This window comes from Gavialis gangeticus, unplaced genomic scaffold (genome assembly GCF_001723915.1).
Source record: "Gavialis gangeticus isolate Ggan-Ray unplaced genomic scaffold, GavGan_comp1, whole genome shotgun sequence".
In the NCBI taxonomy this organism is placed as follows: domain Eukaryota; kingdom Metazoa; phylum Chordata; order Crocodylia; family Gavialidae; genus Gavialis; species Gavialis gangeticus.
In genome coordinates, this window is record NW_017728997.1 from 42,039,692 (window position 1) to 42,053,783 (window position 14,092).

The window sequence follows — 14,092 nt, forward strand, 5'->3', positions numbered from 1 at the left end:
GGAGCCCAGTGTGGCACACACTGTACAAGGCACCCACTACCAAGAAGACCAGCTACCTCCAGTGGAGATTATGCATGGTGTTCTGGCCACTGGCACCTTTGTGCACCACCTGGATCCAGTGGCCTCGGCGGCCTACCCCTTCTGCCCGGGGGTGCTGGAAGAGGACATTTTTCATGCCTTCCTTGACTGCCCTGGCTGCGGCCGCCGTTTGCCACCGTCGGTGTGCTGCTTTGGGCACTGGGCTGGGACCTCTCAGAGGACACCTACATCTACTCTTTCCTGTACTGGGAATGCTATGCCTGCCTTATTTTCTCAAAATCAGGTATGGTTTAAAAGACATATTCATGAGTGAAAGGAAGTTTGATTTTTTCCATTAAGATTCAAGTTTCTCATATATGATATCCCAAAAAGAAACTGCAGCAAGTACTTCTCCAGTAACTGGATATTTTGTAGCAGACTTACCTTCAAATCCTCATGGAGAATCTTTCCCATTAGTATTTCCTTTGTAGGCAGAGGTGGGGTTGCAAAATGATTCATCATTCTTCATTATATTCACTCAAAAATGAAACAAAATATCTGTTTTATTTGGTCTTTTAAGATAAATCTCTCATTCTGCCTCAAGATGGCAATGGTATTGTGATATCAGCTTGCTTTCAGTGATGGTGTGCAGTAAAGCTAAATCTCATCAGGTTTCTTTTTTTCCCCTCCCCATAGCTAGAGAAAGGATTTTTTGACAAATAGTCAAGAATGTTGTTATTGGTCTAGGCACAATAGCTCAGAATGCCTTGTCATTTAAAAATCTAGAAAAACTGCTACATGAAATGTAGATAAATTCCCTAGTAGTATCTAGATTATTCAGCCCAATTTATTATTTCAATAGCATAATAGCTCTGTACATACAAAGAATGTCCTCAATTCTGACACACATCTGTTATCAGCATAACTGTAGAAGTTATTAACAACCTTGCTTAATTGCTTTTTCCTTTTCTTGAATATTGCTTGAACAATAATTTTTATCTGTGTAGAAGTTCAAAGGAGTAATAAGAAGCCATTTTTCAGAGGCAAGGACAGAATATATAATATTTCTGAATAGGATATCATCAGTGACCTGGACCTCTTAAACAGTTTGATGTATTTTCTAATGGATTACTGGAGTTTTAAAGCAAAAATTCACGTTTATTTTTTACATATATTTATTTCAAATTTGCTTTTACTGAAAATTCGCTTTGTTTGATATGTACAGCACATTCTTATTTATTAACATTAAATGAGCTGTAAAACTTGTGTTTCGAGTCACATAAACTAATGCAAAGAAAAAGAAACGATGTGGTTCTTATTCTGGAGAGAAGGGGTAGGGAGATGGGACGAGTACAAATTCATCAGTTTTCATTCTACAAGATATATCTAGCTGCAGGTTTTCAAAGTTTGTGCACACTTGTGTTCTCTTGCTTTAGTGATATGTTAATTAGTGCAATCCTGTGTTATGTACATATTTATATATACACACAGTGAATACTTTTGAATTTATTAATGCTTTTTTACATATATAGAAGATTTTCCAGTACTTATTCTGATTTTTATAGGTTCCTGGACTAAGCCACTATCCCCATTTCTTTCTATCTTATCCTGACTCTCCAGCCACTGGCTTTTCTATCAGTCTGGTCTTCAAAAATCAGCAATTGCAGCCACTGCCCAGAGTCAGCATAACAAGCAGGATTCCATCCCCATTAGCAAAAAATAATTTGCTTGTCATTTACTACTTTGGTGGGTTTTATCTCTCTGCTTTGCCTTCCCATGTCCTTGCTGTTTGTTTTCCTGGTCTTTATACATTATGTCCATTTGAAACTGAGCTTTTAAAATCCATCTGCAAAAGGCCTGTAAGGAAAGGCAACAGGGTGCAGACAGAAGCAACAGTGAAAGCAAACTGAAAGTCAACTAGGAGCCTTTGGGTGCCACATGCCCTCAGCACATGATTACAAGATGAAATTGTGCTGAAGGAAATTAATTGTAGAAATGGAAACTGAGCTGAAGGAAATTAATTGTAGAATATTTTACCAGAAATATTACTGCAAAATCTATAACTATCACTTGGGAAACAGAAGTTGGATGCTAAAACTAAAACTAAGTGCATTATGATAGTCAAGTGACATAGATTTTTATATCTCTGTCTAAATGCTTAACCCTGCTATTAATCTATGTTTGCTTGCTTGACATTTAAACTGATTAAAATGTGACACAAACTAGAAACTGCACTGTGTCCTCACCAGTGTATTTAATTATACAACATATTCCAAAAGAAAGGCTAATTAAATTGGTCCAAGATTCTAGGAATCTTGGCTTGTTTAGAGAATGCTCTTTTTCTGGATCTGCTAACACACTTATGGAAAGATATTATCCTCAGCTAATTTCTATAGTGAATATTTTCATTAAAAATAATAACAGTAATTCAAATAAATAAAACAGTAGATCAGCCCGTTATAAATGTACAAGCATAAAATAAACAAGCAGGTATTGTTTTATTTTTCTCTTAATTTAGATAATCATCAGCTACAATACTAGCATAAAGTGTTTGTTATAATGTCTCATGACAATGTCCCCCTGCCCCACCAGCAGGGAGTCCCTGGCCTTGGTTTCCTGATCAGGGCAGGGGATTTTGAAAGAGCTGCAGGGGAGGGGCAGGTCCCAGCTTTCTGACCCAATCTGCCAGTGGGGCAGCTAGCAACGAGCCCCAATCTGGGTGGTGATTCCTTGCCTACTTGTGGGCTCGCTACTAGCTTCCCCCACTCAACCCCCCACCAGGGTGCAGCAGGGGGCTGGGACCTTCCCACCTCTGCAGCTCTTTCCAAGTTCCATGCCTCAATCACCTGATGAGGGCATGGGGCTCGGACCTGCCCCTGACTGGAACAGTTCTCAGCCCCTACTCTGTGATTGCAGGGTGGAGGCTGAAGATCCTGTTTCCTGCTCAGCTCTGCAATCATGGAGCTGGGTGGGGAGCAGGCTCCCCAGCCTCTGCCAGCAGGGAGCTCCCAACACCAGCACCATGGCCTCAGGGCTGGTGCTGAGAGACCCTTATCTCCCACCACTGGCCCCGCAGTCTTGGGGCTGGTGCTGGGAGATCCTTATCTCCCAATCTCCGCTCTCTGATCATGAAGGAGCAACTGAGGCTGTGAAGTAATAAATAAGGATCTTTTGGTCCCCGCACCCCAATCGCAATCTTGGAATTGGGGGCTTGCAGCTCCCTGCTTCTGGGGCAGGGGGAAATAGTTCCTGCCTAAACTTGAGTGGTGGAGCCTGCCTCCAGCAGCAGGGAGATCCTTGACACAGGGAGCAATCTCTCGCCCCTTGGTGGCCAGCTGACCAGAAGCAAATTTGCTCCTAGTCACGTATATACATAACCACTACTGCACAGTAACTAATAATAAGTAACTTTGCTACTTGCATTTGCAGGTAGCAAATTTACTTGCAATTGGTGAAGTTTACTGTGCAGTAAGAGTGTGCATGTGTAGACACATGTTTACTGTGCAGTAAACTAGGCTACTGCTCAGTAAAGTATCTTGTGTAAACATACCTAGTGGTAATCAAGCTTTTGACCTCATAGGACAGATGAGTGGTGGAGCTAGCCCATGGGCTGAATTGAACCTCATGCACCACAATCGAACCCCATGTGCTGGGACTGGGCTGCCTGGTACTCCTGCTACTGCCCCTGCCTGGCCTGTGGGCCAGGACTGGGCCCACAATCTGGAGTGCAGGGCCAAGGGCTCCTCACAAGTCCAGAAATTTGGCATCAGAGGAGCAGTCTCATCAGTCCTCTGCTGTCAAATTTCTGGATCTGTTGGGACCCCTGAGGGCCAAGTGACCTGAGGCTAAGGGTTGGATCTGGCCCACAGGCTGAAGGTTGAGCACCATTTTATAAAATAAAAGGCTAAATAAATTGAAGCCAAGAGTTCCAGAGTTCTAATCCACTACTGAAATGTTAGTCTCTTTGTGGTGAAGACGTAGGCCTAATTTTCAAAAGAAAATAGTGATGGTACAGTATGAATAGTGGAGCCAAAACTTTTACTGATGTAATTCTATAAGAAGTATGTATTTAAAGAAATGTAAGCTCTGATTTGCAGCATCTCAACTCAAAGGTTTCTGAACTAAAGCAATACCAGCTTTTACCCAGTTTAGTGTGGTCTATTCCCATTTTAATTTACCTTTCCCATGTTTGGTATACCAATGAAAATAAAATGAAGGGAAAATATTCCATTGGGGCCTTTTAAAGCATCCAGCCTTTCTTAGTGGTCACAGACAATGATCTGCTTATAAATGTATTTTGGGGATGGAATGGCTATAGTCCACTGGAAAGCAAAAAAAGATACAGGCTACAGGATTGTCAGTCACTACTGGAAGCTGTAGGCAGAGGTCGTCTGTCAGTTGTTCAATGAAGAGACCTTGCTCCCTCTGCCCAGTTCCCAGCATGTACATCCACAGCATAGAAAAGTATATCACTGATGAATCCAAGAGAATTCAAGAGATTTAGATTTTGTGTTCCGCATACACTGGCCTAACCTTTGTTCCTAAAAGCAATGCCCCCACCACAGGGTAAGACTCACCAGCTGGAGGGTACCTACACTCCTGCAACCTACCTTTATATTCCACTCCATGTAGTTCTCACATACTCCATCTGGCTTACTCCCCAAATCCCATTCCTTTTCCCATCCTCCATCCCCACTCATATTCTTCTCCCTCTCCATAATCCATTTCTCTTGCTGCTTCTCCCAAATACCTGTTTCCTATTTCTCTCATTCCTTTACCTTCTAATCCTCCCCCCTTTTCTGGACTGTCTCAACCCTGAGGCCTCCAGTAGTACTCCCCACACACCCACACCCTCCCTCTACTCTTCCCCCAAACTCCTTAACTCTGCATCATAAAAACCTAACAGTGTTAAGAAACAGTTCACATTAGGAGCCTGCATATCAGGAACCTTGCCCTTAAGCACAGACAGGTCTATCCTTTAGGAACATATTATATTATTCTGTCTTTCAACTTCCCTTTAGTTAATCAGTGCTAATTGATTAATAGATGCTGACTGTCTGCTCTCCTAACTCCCTAGGTGGGAAAGGAGCTATATTTTCGGCCACTGTGTATACCGCATGTGTAATTTATAATGCTTTAGAAAACAACACTTCCTCTCAGTTAGCTGTACAAATTGGCAGAGTGCATTTGCCAGAAGTAAAAAGACTTGACAGAATCAGATAATAGCACCACGCCTACAGATTATTCTCAGATTTATGCTGAGGGTAGGGTTTGAATCTATACTGGACAGGTAAAAATTTCCCTTCAGTTACCAGGTTACTGTGAAAACAGGCAGATGCAAACCTTTTTACCTAGTTTACTGAACATGCATGCCAATCTTCTTAGCATGAGTCCTTCTCACATAGCATTTTAGAAAGACATACCTTTAATTAGATTTTAGTATCACTTCCCAAACAGGCAGTGGGGAAAATCAGAGCAGATTAATGCAGATAAATGTGAGCAACTGACATTTGGAGGAAAATCAAATCCATCATTTGGTGAGCAGGTACAAAAAATAAATAAAATTGCTACTTTTTTAACGTTACCTCACGAATCCCTTGCTCAAATACTACCCTATACTTCCACAAGGCAGAGCAAATTTCAGGACCATTCAAACGAGCATGCAGATTTTAGAGAATTTAGCAGACCTCTTAACCAAGCTGTCCTTTAATGACAATTCTCAAGCCTAACTACAGCAGAGTAGATACTTCACTATAAAAATGAAACACTGATTGGCATGAACATTACAAATCTGCACAAAAACTGGCATTCTCCAACCACGAGGACTCAGAAACACTGAAAAGATCGAATATAAAAATGAGATACAGAACACGGCACTTGAAAGCTAAGGGGAACTGGAAAGAAAAATGAATAGCTCCTTAAAAAGCTATAACAAACCAGGGAATACAAATTACACAAAGACAAAAGGTTCACGAACTTCAAACTAAACTATGCCTTGAAGAGAAACTTAATTTATTTAATCCACAGTAAACATACTTGGCACTGCAGTTCAAATACTGCTCTCCTAATACAGACACACAGTAATCTCCTTGGACCATTATTTAAACAGAACTCCAACTGAAAATAAAAACAATCTTTGCTAGCACACACACGTTGTATTTTGGATATCATGGAGTATATCCAAATAAACAAGAATAAAAGACACTGGAGACACAAATATGAAGGGTAGTCCTATTCTAATCATCTGACTACCACTGAAGACTCTCTATAAATAACTTATGAGATTTGCCGTTTGATTTAAGAATCCATTTTTTCATTGAAAATACATCACCAACCTGTGTCCTTTTTTAAAATTTGACTCATAAAGCTGCTACAAATTTGAAGCACAGAACTCAGTGGTTACATATATTCAAAGGATTTATTACAGAGCTGCTATTACATAGCATGGAATGATTATTTGCAAACTTCAGAAAAAGTCATAGCATGGACGATTATTCCATGCTATGACTTTTTTCTGAAGTTTGCAAATTTATTCTTGTTCTGCTCTGAAACTAGACAAATGAAATTAAGCTGTGCTTAAATGATCATTTTCAGATCAAAAGATCAGATTTTCTATTCCTTGGCCATGTCTACACAAGGGACAGATTGTGCAGTTATTAAGCATAACCAAGTACTAAATGCCTGTGCAGTAACTGGCATTAGTGCGTAGTACCGTCCTGCACAGGTTTTTTTTCTGATGCTATTGTGCAGTAGTATCTCCCCTTTTCTTTAGATGTGACCAGATTCCCCCTTGACCTGCAGAAACCCTGCTGTCAAAAATGTTGTCAAAATCAGGAGATACTTAAAAAAAACAACATAATTCAATGAGGAAAAACATTTTTTTCATATATGCTTTGATTGTCCATGTAACATCTCTATTTCATCTAAAAATCCTCTGTTTTTCACTTAATTCCAGCTCCTACCTTTTCTCATACTCTACAAAAGAGGAGTTGAGTTTTTCTTTACTTAAGAAATGCACATAAATGGAATGGTTGCTATCACTGTGCGATGAAGGACAAAGTTCACCTATTAAAGCATAACACTGGGCACTTTCCAAGATACGTTCAAATACAAATACAAGGGACTGGCATAGGGATATATATGTCTTTCAGGAAGGTGCTTTGTGTTTCAAAGACTGCCCAGAAAAAAGGATAATGAGGCATACTGGCAATTGCTATGGCAACAATGTGTTCCTTTGAAATGAAAATGCTACAGAAAATAGGCACCTTGGGGGAAAAAACAACAACAAAAACAACAACAAAACCTTGTAAACTGACAACAAACAAGACATTGCTGCCCTGGGCTTTAAAAGCTTGTACAGCCTCCTCCTATTTTTTCTTGAATATACAGAAATGTGGGAGGTTCAGAGTGGCATGTGAGAAAACTACACAGAAGCACAAATCTTATTAACAGGCCTCACATAACTCCATTTTGAAAATGGAGGCAGCTCCAGAGTTGGAGGAATTGCACAGTGGGGGAAAATACTGTGATGTTTTACAGGAAAAGAATGCAAGACACACATTCATTATTAAGATTGAGGGAGGTGCCACATGTTCAACTTAACACTTACTAAGTGTGGCTAAAAGGCAAGCAAATGCCCATTTAAGCAGTTAGCACAGGTGTACTAAAGTAAGCTCTTTCTTTAGAGTTCCTCTGTGTGTGTAAATACCAAAAAAGGGCCACTTAAATGACCAGGATAACTAGAATGTCATCCTTAATATCTGATAGCTTGAGAATACAATGGTCATTTCCCAATTTAGGTATCTTGGAAAAAAATTCATGGATGAGCAACCAAGGTTTTTTTGTTTCCCCCTGAAATCACTGCAAGATTGGATGTGGTCCACAAAGAGTAGTAGAAGTTTTAGAAGATGAATATTTTTGAAAACTGTGTTCATTCCTACAATGAAGGAGAAATGTGCACTCTTAAACTTTGAATGGAATCTTATTTCTGGTTCATATCACCTCACAGGCAAAGTCAACCATCTTATTCTTGATAACAAACTACTTTTAACATGTACCTTGTTACTTTTCTTTTTCATAAACCCATGACGCTTCCATGACATTCTCTGATGTGTACTAAGTAGTGAAGAAACAGGTTCAAAGAGGTTATAAGAGACTCCATAACATAATGGAACCTTAGCAGTTCTCTCAGTTAATCTGTTCTACTTTGTCAAATAAACAAACAACAGGTCTACGCTACAGCAACTGCTGGGACTGCATATCTCAGGATAGAAACAGATGTCTCCAAAGGATCATCGAAAGGAGCATCAGCTATGCTGGGATATGTCCCGGTGTGGCGGATGGGCCTAGAGGGCTGCTGTGACATCCCTCATGGACCAACATAGTCCTGCCCCTGCTCCAGGTTCTCCATACAACCCCCCTTTCTATCTCAGCTGCCACACCTTGATGTTCCTTTTATGTTGATTGGGAGGCTGCTTCTGAATCCTGGAGTAATCTCCTTGGTGCCTAGTAGACTCACTCAGTCTCTGGTCTCTGGGTCCTCTATCTATCAACAGAACTTTGCCTGTTTTCTGTGGGCAGCTTGCACACCCAGCTGGAAATACATGCACCCTGAAGGCACAACTCAAACTTGACAGTCACAACTCATGACCCTAGTGGCTCTAATCAAGCCTTAAGGGCTCTAATCATGGCTCCATCTTTCCCTATAGCCAGGCCCATGACTCACAGGTGTCACTTGGTTGTCCTTTACTCCCCTGTACAGACTTCAGCCCTCTTGGCCTTGGCCTTGGCCTGCAGGTTACTCTGGCTGCAGGCCTCTAGACTGGGCCCACTTGGTTTGGCCAAGTTTCTTGGCCCCAACCTATCTCTTTCTTGGCACCAACCTCCCCCTTTGGCTGGAGCCTGTCCCACTCTCTCTCTTGTCTATTCTCTCTCTCAGTCTATAGTGCCCTGCTTCTGGCAGGTCCAAACATGGAGTGCCTCTCTGGTGCCCCTGCATGGCCTCCTAACCACCCATACATAGGGTGGCCATCATAGAGGACAGTCCGGTTGTCCTCTGTCCTCTATTGATACAAAACTGGATGCCTTTATGTCCTCTATTTTTCTCCTGAAGAGAGAAATAGAGGACATAAAGGCACTGGTTTTCGTATCAAGAGGACAGAGTAGCAGAAAACCGGAATGGTCTCTATGATGGCTACACTACCCATACAGCGACCACTTGGTTCTCAGTTATTTACTATCTCTACCACAGCAAAGCAGAAGACAACACCCTTCTTGGTACTCACTAAAGAAATAATAAGCCAAACTCAAAGTCACATCTACCCTGGGGAACCTTAAAACAAAAGAATGCTCCTCCACTTACCTGCCAGGGCTTCCCTTACTGCCACTCCAGGTTCCACAATAGGAAGACTGGGAGGTCTACATCCTTTCCCATCCTGGGCTAGATTAAGCCTGCTGTCATGAGGGCAAGTCTCTTATACTGATAAGTCGTTCTCCTTTCAGTCATTCTAGCCATGTATAAGTCCATTGTTCTCTCATTGGTCCATTTAGCTCTGCTTGGTTTCAGGGCACTCATAACACAGATGTTGGGGACTGATCAAACCCTGTCTTATCTTCCTGTATTGTTTTTGTCTGTGTTATCCTCCCTTGAGCCACAAAGACTCTATTCTTAAATGGCTCTCACAAAGCTGCTTATCCCCTTCTTCCAGAAACAGGGTAAGTGTTCCCTGTTACTCCAGCACAGCTGATCCACTTCAGTAGGCAAAATAAATGTCATTTGTTCCGCCTGTTGATGCTGTGAAACAAAGAGCAACATTTTCATATGGCTTGAGGTTCTCAGTCCTGCATATGCCACATATTTCTGCATTGGATTAGGCCTCAACCCCTGTAAGTGCCTGCCTGGCCTTTCCATTTAGTGAGATGTGCTCCTGGAATCTCCTGGAAACCCCAACATTCCTGGCTTACCAGCACATACCCCAGAGCTTTCCAGGGGTGCATCTCTAGAACCAAGAAAGCTGGGAAGGAGCTTCCCAGGCTTGAGGGGCCTGATCCTGAACAGGAATTCATCTTTGTACTATTGCCGTGAAATTGATATATGACCAATTACAAAAATTAGATGTATACAAGTCAGCGGGATCGGATGACCTTCATCTGAGAGTGCTGAAGGAGCTCGCCGAAGTCATTGAGGAACCCCTGGCAAAACTCTTCCACAATTTGTGGGACTCTGGAGAAGTCCCTGAGGACCAGAAGAGGGCCAATGTTGTGCCTATCCACAAGAAGGGCAGGAGGGAGGACCAGGGTAACTGTGGGCTAGTCAGCCTAAACTCCATCATAGGGAAAATCCTAGAAAAGTTCATCAAGGTGTCTATCTGTGATAAGCTTGCAGAAGGTAAGATTCTGAATGACAGCCATCATGGCTTTGTTGTGGGCAGGTCTTGCCTTACCAACCTCATCTCCTTCTATGATGAGGTAACTCACCACCTGGACATGACAGAGCAGGTTAACATTGTATATCTAAACTTCCAAAAGGCCTTTGATGTAGTATCTCACGATGTCCTCATGAGAATTGGAGGATTGTGGGCTTAACTCTAAGACAGTCAGGTGGGTGAGAAACTGGCTGAAGGATAGAACTCAGAGAGTCATAGCGAACAGATCTGTGTCATCCTGGCAAGAAGTTTGCAGCGGTGTCCCGCAAAGGTCAGTACCCAGTCCAGTACTTTTCAACATCTTTATTAACCATTTGCATGTGGGGGTGAAGAGATTACTGGCCAAGTTCGCGGATGACACCAAGTTATAGGGAAGCGTGGTCATGCTTGAAGATAGGCTACAGTTACAAGTGGACCTAGACAGACTAGCAAGTTGGGCAGATTGGAACCTGATGAAGTTCAGTGTTGAGAAATGTAAAGTGCTCCACCTAGGGCCAAGCAACCCCACACACCTACAGACTTGGCAGCACCAAACAGACTAGCACCACAAATGAAAGGGACCTGGGGGTAATAATACATTACAGTATGAATATGAGCCAGCAGTGTGACGCTGTAGCCAGTAGGGCAAATAATACTCTGGCATGCATCAACCAATGCATCTCCAGTAAAGCCAAGGAAATGATTCTTTCGCTCTACTCAGCACTGGCGAGACTGCAGCTGAAGTACTGCATCCAGTTCTGGGCACCAAACTTTAACAAGGATGTGGAAGAGCTTGAGAGAGTCCAAAGAAGAGCCACCCATATGATCCGTCTTAAAAGGCAGGACATACGAGGAAAAGCTGAGGGATCCAGGACTCTTCAGCCTGAGGAAAAGAAGGCTGAGAGGGAACCTGGTAGCAGCTTACCACTACACTAGGGGGGTACATCAAGGGCTTGGTGAGCAACTCTTCAGCAGGACAACCAAGGGGAAAACTAGGAGTAATGGCCACAAACTCCTGGAAGATTGATTCAGGCTCAACATTAGGAAAAACTTCTTCACAGTCAGGGTGTCCAGACTGTGAAATGAGCTCCCTCCAGAGGTGGTGCCATCACCTACCCTGGAAATCTTCAAGAGAAGACTAGACAGTCACTTTGCTGGGGTCACCTGCTTGGTGCAGGGGGCTGGACCCGATGAACTTCCAAGGTCCCTTCCAGCCTTACAATCTATGAATCTATGAATCATGAAGCATATGGACAAAATCAATAAGGTACTGTTATTCACTAAATCCCAGAATACTACAACTAGAAGAAACCCACAGAAATTAGCTGGAGAAATATTTAAAACTAACATGAAAAAATACTTTTTAAAGCAGTGAGTAATGAACTTGTGGAACTCATCACAGGAGATTGTAGGGGCAGATAACATATCCAGGTTCAAAAATGAACTAGACAAATTTGTAGAAGACAAATGGATTAATAACTATTAAACACAGCAGTGATAGATATATCCCTTGTTATCTCTAAACCAATGATGAAGGACCCAATGAAGGGTATGATGGAGAGTATAAATTTTCAAGAAAAGACTAGACAGTCACCTTGCTCGGGTCACCTGGCCCCCAGTTATCTTTCCTGCTTGGTGCAAGGGGCTGGACCCGATGAACTTCCAAGGTCCCTTCTAGCCTTACAACCTATGAATCTATGAATCATATATCGTGTAGGACCAGAACCCTCAAGCCCAGGCACAACCTGCTTATAGAAGGCAAGTGTAGGCAGCTCCAGGCTGCCCGCGTTCTTTTGCCATAAAGCAAATGGATATCTACCACAATATGACTGTCACAATTTATTACTATATTTTATTGTGGCTACATTGTGCTATGACAAAAGGTATGAACATGTATTTGCTGTTTAAAGGTGATGACAGACAACATCTGTTTCTACCCATATAGACATACCAGCGCTAACTTTAGGTTATTGAACTCAAGTGCCATTGAAAGTGTAAGCTAGTCCAGGAGAGATGCCTACACATTTACTCAAAATGTGGATTTTTCAGGCTACACTGAGTTCCATACTTTCATGAGTACCTCACTAGCAGAACCCAAGCTTGTCAATTTAAAATAGCCTACACATGCTGCACTCAAAGCAATAACTGTACTTCAGACAGACTCCAGAAGGAGTTCACACTTCCATTTCCATTGCTTTTCCTCCATGTCTAGTTACTTGGGGTTCTGATAACAGCAAGTGTTAATGTTTTGTTATGGGACTCTGGAAATGTCAACACATTCGAAATCAGCAACAACATTTATTTTTCCCTTGAAATATCCAAATGTCTTTAAATGTGACTTTCCTTCTCCAGCTGTGTGTTCTTACCTAGTGATGATTGTGTTATGATGACCTTTACATGATTCAGTAGATTCAGGAGCTGCAGGGAAGAACTTTAAGGGCTTGCTGTTTTGTCTTATGTAAAAATGTTCATTTGCTGAAATGCTTTAGTGTTCAGTGGACTGAGTTGAGTACTTAAAAAGATTAATTTTAACAAACAGTCCCAAACCACTTTTTCAACTTCATAGTGTCTTTGGGTCCACATGATGTCATAACAGCCTTTAAGAGTAGCACAGTCTACTGTTTATTACACTGCCAACCCAGGTAATTGAACTGCTGTCTGCAACCTATCAGCTTTCTAGAGCTAATGTCATTTTCTTTCTTAAATACCAGGTGAATGATATATTCATAATTGTTATATTCCACTCATTTGTCACTGAGAAATCAACTTAACACAACATTTAGATGATCATCTGTACTATGGAATAACTAAAAATGCACATTTTCCTGTTGTAATACTTATTGCCACCTTGAAATATGTAGATTTTAATTTTTCCTCTTCCCTGGTGGCAAAGCTAGCAAACATGTTAACATTTTTTGTTTAAAGAAAGGCATATCAATTGAACCATTACACTGAAATTTATACTTGGAATATGTGGTAAAGGTATAATATAAAATGGTCAGCATTGATCCGACTATTTACATTGAAATTAAATTCCCACAGTTTTCAATGAGAAATTAATGAAGGTCAAAGCAAGGTACTTTTGAAAATCCTACTGTGAAATGACAGCATACCTCTAACTTCAAATAATAATAGTATGCTACAGCAATGCATTAATGGTACTTGTAATAGCAATAGATCATTTCAAATATGTATGTCTATAAGCATTTCAAGCATTCTGATAGAGTTTTGAGTATTCAAACTTTAAGGAAAATGAAAAATGGACAGCACTACAATTTTTTCCAACAGTTTAAATTAATCCACACTAGTTTTAAACAGTAGTTATGTGATCCTACCTGTGGGTCAGACAATCTGGATAGATCAGGATACAGGTAGAATTTTATCCCTTCAGAAGCCCCTGGTAAAGTTACTCCTCGAATAAGAAGAATCAGTAGCATCATATATGGGAATGTGGCTGTTACATATACCACCTATCAAAAAGAAAAACAACATGAGAAAATATCTTTTTCCAACAAAGTGTTCACTGCAATTATTTTCTTTACAGTAGCCCAGACACAGTACAGTACATGATGCTTTATAAAAACAGCCGAGTCTTACTCTAACATTTTAAATAGTCCTTTGTGATGGGATGAATTCTGCCCCCAAGTGTATAGAAATTCCCCATCTTGTAG

The 14,092-nt window shown here is 41.3% G+C and overlaps 1 protein-coding gene across 1 annotated transcript in view; it reads right to left on the reverse strand.

Moving 5' to 3' along the window:
- The window catches only part of SLC6A11 (solute carrier family 6 member 11), a 420,578-nt gene that overhangs the window by 202,166 nt on the left and 204,320 nt on the right, over window positions 1-14,092 (reverse strand). Inside the window, exon 6 of the mRNA XM_019505104.1 lies at window positions 13,757-13,891. Coding sequence (XP_019360649.1) covers window positions 13,757-13,891 — 135 coding nt within the window. The remainder of the gene's footprint in view (window positions 1-13,756; window positions 13,892-14,092) is intronic.